General features: G+C 33.0%; 2 protein-coding genes across 3 annotated transcripts in view; both read left to right on the forward strand.

Annotated features, from left to right (window-relative positions):
* Positions 1-1,647: 1,647 nt before the first annotated feature.
* On the forward strand, positions 1,648-3,710 carry LOC111411020 (probable WRKY transcription factor 43). Of its 2 annotated transcripts, none has more exons than XM_023041595.1 (2): positions 1,648-2,055; positions 3,404-3,710. In XM_023041595.1, exons 1-2 carry the CDS (start codon positions 1,670-1,672, stop codon positions 3,582-3,584), a joined length of 567 nt encoding a protein of 188 aa, XP_022897363.1. In that variant the 5' UTR covers positions 1,648-1,669; the 3' UTR covers positions 3,585-3,710. The 2 variants fall into 2 exon arrangements, with proteins under 2 accessions (XP_022897363.1, XP_022897364.1); XM_023041596.1 differs by lacking the exon at positions 3,404-3,710 and adding an exon at positions 2,617-2,880.
* Positions 3,711-8,371: 4,661 nt separating this feature from the next.
* LOC111410376 (desiccation-related protein PCC27-45-like) overlaps positions 8,372-10,326 on the forward strand; it is a 25,104-nt gene continuing 23,149 nt past the window's right edge. Inside the window, exon 1 of the mRNA XM_023040681.1 lies at positions 8,372-8,664. Within this exon, the coding sequence (XP_022896449.1) occupies positions 8,459-8,664 (206 nt within the window). The 5' untranslated portion in view covers positions 8,372-8,458. The remainder of the gene's footprint in view (positions 8,665-10,326) is intronic.

Here is a 10,326-nt window from a genome sequence, read left to right on the forward strand (position 1 = left end):
TGGCGTGCTGAAATAGCTTGCTCTATCTTTTGGTATTTCTATGACTTCCTTCTGCTTCTCTTTCCTACTATGGTTTGGTGACGCACTCCATCAGATGTATCTGTAAAGATCAGTACTGATGGATGTGTCAAGGATGGTATTGCGAGCAGGGGAGGTATCATTAGGGATCACGAAGATAAATGTATCATGGCCTTCTCAACTTCATATGGACATTGTATGATATTAGAGCCAGAGCTTAGAGCTATTCTCGACGGAATACTATTGGCCAGGGATCTTAGGTTTTCAGGCATTTGGGTTGAGTCGGACTCTATTATGGCTATTCATTGTATCACCAAAGGTGGAAGACCATGGGATACTCAAGGCTTACTTAGAAAGATTGTAGACAACATTTCACTTGAAAGAAATATGATTTCCCACATCTACAGAGAAGGAAACCAAGTTGCAGATGCACTTGTTTCAGAAGGTTGGGATCATTGGAATTTTCGAGTATATGGTCTAGCAGACTAACCACGGCACATCAGGGCACTCGCACAGATTATATATATATATATATATATATATATATAGTGTAAGATTTTGGTCTTTGTAACTTTCTTTTTATGTACATTAGCATTTATCGTAAAAGAAGTAGTAATTCCTATTTTATTGCTTTCCAGTTATTGATTACTTTTATTGTAAGGGAAGTAGTGCTTCCTCATTTATTGCTTTTATTGATATTATATGTAATCATGTATTCCTTCGTCACAAGGGAGGATATATTAATAAAATCTTGGAAGTACCGCCCTCCTTCCACTATACCCAAAAAAAAAAAAAAAAAAGATTGAACATTTCATATAAGTTCAATAAAAAAAAGTTTAAAAACCTAAACAAATATATATATATATATATATAAAATTCACTATACTCGAGTTTGGGGAGGAAGCATCTAAAATGACAAGCAATTTCTATTGGATTATCTTCATAATCATGAGTTTCTTGTAAAATTATTGTAGAAGAGAGTGGTGTAGAGTGCTCATTCTCGTTCAATTTGTGGATGTAAAAAAACATAACACCTGCTTTTTGATTTTAAAAGTGTGAATATTGAACTGATCATTTTATTCTTCACTTAATTGGTCAAAATGAGTCAAATTCTTAATTTTTGGTCAACTAACGAGAGAATGGACGAATCCTGTTCATTTATCCTCTAGGTACAATGAAATGAAAGGTTTAGGATTGTGGGTGCAACAAATCAAATATTGTTTGAATATGATCTGCAACTAAGTGAAAGGTTTGGGATCTTAATTGCAATTTTTCCATATTCTGATGATGACCAAAGATTTGATGATCTAACTCAACATTAAAAAATACACACATATACATGTACGTATATAGATAAAAGTGCATTGTAAATAACGAGAGCTAACAAGGGCATGCACGCTTTGATCACGTATTTATCTATGGTTTGTGGGGCAGTTGAACTGAAATTAGTTGAATTTAGTTGGCCTGAGTTTAATTCATTGACAAAAGATGGAAACAACACTCTTCTTCTTCAATCCAATGACCAACCTTCTTCACAGACACACACAATGTGTGTGTGTTGGTGAGCGTACCACACCTTCTTTGAACTATATAAATACGTCCCAAAGACTTCCATATTCGCCTCTAGAATATTTTGGAGGAGCCCTCCAATATGGAAGAACAAGAAGCCCCACCACCACTTCCACCGCCACCTCCGCCACCACCGCCACCGCCGCCCACCAACCCTCCTTGTCTCTTCACACCTTCTATTTCATCAACCCTTCTGCCAAATACGAATTTGGAAAGCTTAATGTCTTGTAATTACAATCAAAATCATATCTTTGAACAAAATGCTGCTGAAGCATCTGTGAATGTGGCCAAATTTGCTTATGAAGATAAGAGCGAAAATATTAAGGATAAAAGAAGAGGTGGTCGAAATAGAAAATCCACCATTCCAAGATTTGCCTTTCAAACCAAGAGTGAAGAAGATATACTTGATGATGGCTATCGTTGGCGAAAATACGGCCAAAAATCTGTCAAAAATAGCAAGTTTCCCAGGTTATTCTTCAAATTTTCAACTTGCATGGCCATTTTTTCTTATATTACGAATAATTTTCCTTTTTAGAAAATTACAAAACCATATTCGAGGTTTTTTTTTTTACGATGCCAAAAATAGATGTGAGTTTTGGATTATAACTTTTTCTCTTTATTTTATATTTGAAACTGTTACTAAAGAATGTTAAAAATTTTCTCGCTATTTTTCTCGTTCGTTAGGATATTCTTCCACATTTTTTGATTAAGAAAAAAGTTTATTGTTTTTAGCTAAAATAATAATCAAAAATATTTTTGGTAACGTTTAAACAAAATTAAAAAAATGTTAAGAAAAGTTATATATGTTATGCACATATACAATTGAGATCACTTTCCCTTTTTACAATAAATTAACAAATAAAATAACTGCATATTTTAGATTAATAGTTTAAAGCACAACAACATAGGACAAGTCAAATTTTAACAATCTGAAATTTTGATAAAATTCTCTGCTCATTTGCAATTGCAATCATATTGTAAGATATGTAACCTTCTTTTTTCTTTTTCTTTTTTTTTTTTTTTTTCAAGATGCAAAAAACTGCTATTGTCTCCGGATCAAAGTTTGGATTTCCTCTTTCTAGTAAGAAGTTTGTCGATTTTGTTACTTTCGTAAAAAAAAGAAAAAATTAACTAGGCAAATATTATTGAGACTTTTTTGTTAATGGCAAATTTTACTTCGAATAAAAAAGATATAAATATTATGCATATAAGCATTTAAAATATTCATTTTGAAAAGACTGGCCTTTTACAACGAACATCAATTACGTTCTTAATCACTTTGTGCAACAAGAGGGTTAAAAAAAAAAAAAAAAAAAAAACTTTCTTTAAGTTATAAATAAATTTTTAAAGCTAAACATAAGAAATTAGAAAAATAAGAAAAATAATTTTAAAATAAGCAAAAAATTATGGTTTAATATTGCACTCTCATGTAAATTGATATTTGTGTTGGTAGAGGGATATAGACACGTGTGAACACATATATACACAAAAACACATCGCAAGGGAAGAATATATATAGGGCCCATTCGGTAGTGATTATAAAAATTACTTTTTTGACCGTTGGGAAGAAAAGTGGAAGCCACCTGTGAGTGAAGAAGTAAAAAATAACGGCTAAAATCATGAAATAACTATTAAAAAAAATCAAATTTTTGGGGTGAAAAAGCACCACCAAACGGGGGCATAATATACCCTCTTTTCGATAACCACTTTTTCGTGCATAATAATTTTTTTTTTTTTTTATATCTCCATAAATTATATACCTGTTTTCGATTGATCCTCATTTTGAAATTTTACCTTCATCATCTTGCATGGAAAGGAGCTACTATCGATGCACACATCACACATGCAACGTGAAGAAACAAGTACAAAGGCTAACCAAGGATGCGAGCATTGTTGTGACAACGTACGAGGGAATCCACAACCACCCGTGCGAGAAGCTAATGGAAACTCTGAGTCCCCTTCTCAAACAAATCGGGTTCCTCACTAACAGGTTCTAGTAATTCGTGTCAACTACTGCAGCCGCAAAATCTGCCAATGTTTAGAGAACGTGTATGTTTTCAACTTGACTTTGTATGCTTTTGTAATATCTTATATATATCTAATGATATTAATTTGAAATTGAAGTAGTTGAATCTGAAAAGTGAAAGAGGGGTTGCTTGAGTATATTAAAAACGGGTGGGAAGCCAATGGATTTGACCCGATCGATTATATGAAGTTGGGTTGGTGGGAGAAGTTATATTGTTTGAATTCTTGATTTACAAGTAAGCCCGTTTGGATTTAGTTAAAAAAGTTAATAAAAATCAAAGTCAAAATTAATAATTAATTTAATTTTAATCATATATTTCATGAGATTCATAACTTTTATAAATTTTTTATTAAATCTCCCATATATGCATTACAAGGGAGATACAAAATATGCATTTAAATTCGTGCAAAAAATCTAATGTGCAATAGTTCATGTTTGTAGTGTTGCTTTTGTGAAAGATCAAATTCATTCTATCCTGAAAGGCGGTATTTGACCGACTTAAGTACCACAGAAGGGAGTGAATTCATTTTAATAACACATCATGAAATCAGAGTGCTCTTCTTCCGATTTTGATCATGTTGTTCTGATTTTTACACTATTCAAATTTGTCCCGATAATCTGCAAGTGTAAGTATCTTCAAATTGTTCAGACGAGCAAATGACTCAATGAGAAGTACTTTGGAGTTTTAATTCCTCCTTATTTCTATGATACAAATAAGTGTTGCATACAAAATATTGCTAAGGATAATCTCATGTAAACGATATAAGTAGAGTATTGTAAGATAATCACTGCAAGAAACCATATAATGTAAACAAGATAAGTGGAATTGTACGATATTAATCTTTATAGAACACCACATATGTGAGGCGGCTTGGCTGATTGTAAGAGAATTTTACTTAGGTAAATTGTCTAGTGCACTTGCAGAGTCAAAAAAGGTTCAAGGCCGAAATAGTGAAAATATCAAAGTTTGATTTGAGAGATACTGCTTTGATCTATTATCTAGATTTACAATAATTGCCCACATTTCACATCTTAAATGAAATGAGCTTACTATAATCGATAGCATTTTATGAATTCGATAGTATGGTAAAAAAAAATCATCTATTTCGTTCTTATCATACTATCTGCAAACTATAATTCTAAGTAATTGCTCCACATATTGAAAATTGGTAGGAGCGACATATTGATGTAAATATTTCAGCCCGATGAGCTAAACAGAATCTCTATTTTAGAAGCGAATCAACGAAACCAATTGACCAAAGGAAGGTTTAAAACGAAAAATACCTTTAATAATTCATCTTTTTTTAATATCTACACTTTTTTAAATGTTAGTAAGTTGTCCTTTTACTTTTTTCATGCACGGATCTTGGTTTCGATAAGTTGAAACTCTATAAGATAATTTATATCTTAATAGAATATATTATCGCGCACATATTTTTACTTGACGGATCATATAAATTATGCACCGATTTTTGCAATAGATGTAGGAACACGTGTAAAAACTACAAGAAAAATGAGAACAAAGGGCTTGAATTACTTAATCTACCTATGACGAGTGATTCGATTCTTCGAGACATGAGTATGTGCTTTAATCCATTCACCGTAATGCCTTGGACCAAGCTCAAGGGCGGACCCAGGAACATGATTCAATGAGGGCGAGAAAGAATTATGTAAAAATTATGAGTTAAAAAAGTAAATTTATGGATTAAAAATTATGTGGACTACTTTGTAAATGTCAAAAAGTAAGGGTCCGCTCCTGACCAGGCTCATTCAATGTGTGCACCTCGAGTTGCACAATTCAGTCGCGCACTTTATGATTGAGCACTCCACATGTATAGCAAAATTCTGCTAGGAGTGCTTACTGTATCAACACATTAAATTTTAGTTGAAGTTTCTCAATGTAAACTGGAATGCCTCATTCTAATAAGGAAAAGCCTGGCCAATTAAATTTTAGTTGAAGTTTCTCAATGTAAACTGGAATGCCTCATTCTAATAAGGAAAAGCCTGTTTGGCCAGGCTCAAGGCTAGGTCAAATTATTGGGGGCTGCTACTTTGAGCTTGGCCAAAAAGCAGGGCTCTTCCGATAATTATGTGGGGATTCAAACATGCACTCGCATACACGGACGACCCAAATCAATGACTTACACCATTCTCCACTTTCTCGCATATTCCTCTTTCTAAAATTATGAAAACGAGACTTAAAAGAATTATGTAAATACCACTACTTGAAAGAGAAGTTGATTGTTAAAGGTCCATCTACCTCCTGAAACACCCTTTACTGATTGGATTTGTTCCCAAAGTAGAAGGCTAAAAGATTGTATCCACCCTTTGACTCAACCCTTATCCTACGACCTGTCTTCCATAGTAATCGCAGCGCCCCAGAGGCCTGCACGAACCGATCATATTCTTACACGACAATCCAACTTAATATGCCTCCGTATCATAAATTCATCTGAATCGTCGAGTAACTCAGTTCATAACCTGAATCATATCGTTGTTTATAGCAAGTAAAAATATCTCTAAAAGACTCTGCATTTAAATAGCATATTTTATCATTTGGAGATCATCTAAAAGTTTAGAGAGTCAAAATTTTAAAATACTCTGACAAACTCTTTATATTTAATACTTAATTTTACTATTCCCAAAAAATATTTATTGTTCTCTATCTTTTCATATTTTATCATTTGGAGATCATCCATAAATTTAGAGAGTCAAAATTTTGAAATACTCCAACAAATTCTTTATATTTAACACTTAATTTTACTATTCCCAAAAAATATTTATTGTTCTCTATCTTTTATTTTCACTAACTTTTCGTAAATTATTTTATTATTATCCTACATTGAAAATTGAAGCATTTTGAATGCATTTAATTATAGAAAGTAAACACTCTCTAAATTAAAATGTTAATTTAAAGAGTTTCTTAGGATGTGTTTGATTGAAAGTATGGAATTTGTATGGGATATGCATGAAAATTGTCAATTACATGTGTTCGATTAATTTAATTTATAGCCTAGAAAATATTATACTTGTTAATTGTTTATTGATGTATAGATAAGAGAGAGTGAATAGAGAGTGAATTTTCTGAAAAATAAAATCATATTCCCCCTAAAGAAAATAGTTTCCTTAATTTTGAGGGAAATATGGTCACGTGACAAAAAGTAGAAAAACATTTTTCATAGAAAAAATGACAATCAAACAACACAAAAGTAAGAATTTGGATAGAAAAAACACATTTTTCATGAAAAATATTGACAATCAAACGCACCCTTAAAGAATGATTTTAAATATCGACTCTTTAAAATAGAGAATATTTCATATTTAAAGAGTCTTTTGAAAATATTTTTAGAAAAATATTAATCTCAACCATATTTCCAATAGAGACATACACTTCTCGTGATTGTATTTAATCTCAGATTAAATAATTACAAATTGAAAATTTTCTCTTAGCCTCTGAATTCCTATTTGATATGAATTAAACCTTAATTAACAAAAGTTTCATTTAGATTTTAATAAAATAAAAGAACCTTTTTTTACCCCTTGAACCTGAATATTATTTCATAATACCACTATAGTCTGTAAATAAGTATTGAAATAATTTTGGAGGAAACATAATTGTCCCAAATTATAGTATAGTGATCGAATTTGAGACAAAAATAAAATCTAGAGTCCTAATTGATACAAATTAAAGTAACTAAAAGTACAATGAGTCTTGATGAAATTAACCAAAACCAGTGAATAAGATGAGTCCAAAACAATTATCTTTAAGGATGTTGATGGGCCGAACTACCTTAGCTCGACACTTCTCACTTAACGTTTTTACTTCTCCCTCTTAATGCAATCATCTCTCTTTACTAGTGAAAAAGAAAAATATAATTATTATTCATTTCTATTGATTAATGTGGCAAATTTTGAGTACTAGCACCAATTCATGACAAATTGTTAGAATGGCAACGAATGATAGGCCCTTGTCGGCCCTACTTTTTGTGGAATTTTTGAAAGGTGGGTAAGCAAGATGGAGATTAAGATATCCCTATTATTCATTTAGTTGATTAATTTATATAGTATTATATTTTCAAACAAGCGTTAGTTGATTTCTTGGCAGCTCATCCAGCTTCAGATGACACTCAGGCGGAGTTGGTCATGACATGGACAACTGTTACTATTTGAAATATTGGATCCAAGACCTCATTGATCATTTAATTTAAATTATAAACATAAAAAAACTAAAATTTAAGGTAGGACGTATGTAGGAATGTTAAGTTTTGCGAACCGAGCGGGTTTGACTTGCAAACTAGGTAAGTCGACTCGTAAATTGAAAGTAAAATACATTTTTTGATTAAAAAATGATTAATTGTGAATGGTTCATGAGTCAATTTGGCTTACCCTACCAGTAGACGAGCTGCGGGTGAGCCAACCCCACATTCGACAAAACGAGTCTGTTCATGCTCAAATCGTCGGTGGAACGAACTTGATGGTGGACAAATTGAACGTATCGACTTTATCCATTTAACACGCCTATACACGCGGAGGTGACTGGGGACGGGATATATACGAGTTTGCACTAGACTCCAAATGAGAAAAACTTGGGAAAAAATAAAATAATAAAAAGTAAGATAACTCATTGCTTCCTGTGTCCCTATCATATTGACACGCATGATGAAACCTTTGGACCATTACACTCCACGTTGCTCGTATACTATAGTGTATAAAATCGTGTCTAGAATACGTTGCAAGTGCATATATATCTATATATTAATATACACATGTACCTGGATTTCATTATTGTCTGATCCCTGTTGTTCTATTGTGTAAAGAGAAGAAGCCGAGAAGAGAAGAAGAAAGATGCAGGATTTGATGGGCAAAGCGAAGAATTTTGTTGCAGAAAAGGTGGCTGACATGGAAAAACCAGAAGCCGACATTACAGATGTGGATCTTAAGGATGTTGGAAAAGAGGGCATAACGTATATGGCTAATGTTTCCATTAAAAATCCATACAGTGCTTCTATTCCCATTTGCGAGATCCATTACTCCCTCAAAAGTGCTAACAGGTTCACTCTCTTCATTCCCTGCATCTATCCGTATCTCTTTCTTTATGTATATGCTTGTTTAGGCTCCCTTTGAGCCCCATTTTCTGAAAAAGTAGATTTTGAAATAGAAAATTTTATTGGAAAATATATGGTAAAAAAAAAAAAATTGAATATACGTATGCAAATTATATTATTAAAAAATATGTGATTGAAAAAAAATTTGAAAAAAAAATGAAATTTCAAAAAATGGACTCAAAAAGGGCCTCAATCCAGTCTTTCTCCTCTTCTTCTGGACGTCGACTTAGCGTTGGAAGGCGACGAAGGTGAGTGCCGATGCCGGCGTCGGCGTGGGGAGGCGACGCTGCTGTGAACAACAGCGTCGTGACAGATTCGTTTGCCTGTCTCCATCTCCTCTCTCTTCGACGGTGACTGCGGTTTGGGGGAGGCGAAGTTCGCATGTTGATTTTGGTTTATTTGGTGGTGGGATGTTTGATTGTGGTGGTGGTGGTGGTGTTGATTTTGGATTCTACATTTCTCGGTGGTGGTGTTGATTTTTTATTGATTTCTGGTGTTGATTTGGGTGTCAGTGCGGTTGATTTAGGTTGATGGTTGTGTCGTGGTGGTGCGGTGGTTGATTTTGAGCAGAAATTAGGATGGTGCGGTGGTTGACTGGCTGATTTTGAGCAGAATTTCCGGCCAGACTGGCCGGAATTAGGGCCAACTGTTGGGTGGGGTTTGTAGGCAACATTGTGGGCTTCAAGTTGGTACTATGATTCGGCAGCTATGGTGGCCGGAAAGTGGTGGTTTGACCCTCCATAGGTGGCATGGAGTTGATGGTTGATGGTGGTGGGGCGGTATTGAGAGATAAGAGTTGAATTTAGGGTTCGAAGTGAACGCGTTTTTGAGTTTCGTATTTTGAGAAATAGTTATCTAAAATAACAAAAAGAACGCAATTTTAATATTCTCAAAATGGACACTCAAAATACAAAATTTAAAATAAATTCAAAACTCAAAACAGACAATTGAAACACAAAGAGAACAGAGCCTAAAAATTTAAATTTGATGAAAAGAATAACTCTCTTATAAGTTAGGGATGGTGGACAACAATTCTCTGTCTCAATTGTTTGAATTTTGGTTAGAACAATTTGTGGGTTCCAAATATTTAAGATGAAAATGTTATTATTATTTTTTTGCACCAAACATGCTATAGTACAAGTTATTTTCCTAAATAGCAAGTCAAGATTTAATTTATAAAATGTAAGTCCTGTACAGAAAGTTTTTATGTTGCCATCCGTGGGTAGAAGCTTATCTGATATTTGTAAATAGTAACGTTGAAAATTATATTGGGCGACATTGAGAAGTTCTGTTTCACTTTAAAGCACAATCTAATTTGCCCCATGTTTATAAATTATCTGTAATTACTCAAATCATTTTTTTTTTTTTTTTTAACACAATACCTTTTGATACTTGTAAAAGGCGTAGCAGTTAAACTATAGACTCGAACTCTAGTCGAATTTTTAGAACACCACACAAAACTGTTACGCATTTATTCCATCACTTATTTCTATCTTTTATGATTTAAAAGGTTTATATCAATTCACAAACATAAACATATCGTGATTTTAACGAAGTAGTATTTCTGCTTTATTTAATTCACAAGAAAACCTATATATATATATATAT

The sequence above is a fragment of the Olea europaea genome, chromosome 15, assembly GCF_002742605.1.
Source record: "Olea europaea var. sylvestris chromosome 15, O_europaea_v1, whole genome shotgun sequence".
In the NCBI taxonomy this organism is placed as follows: Eukaryota; Viridiplantae; Streptophyta; class Magnoliopsida; order Lamiales; family Oleaceae; genus Olea; species Olea europaea.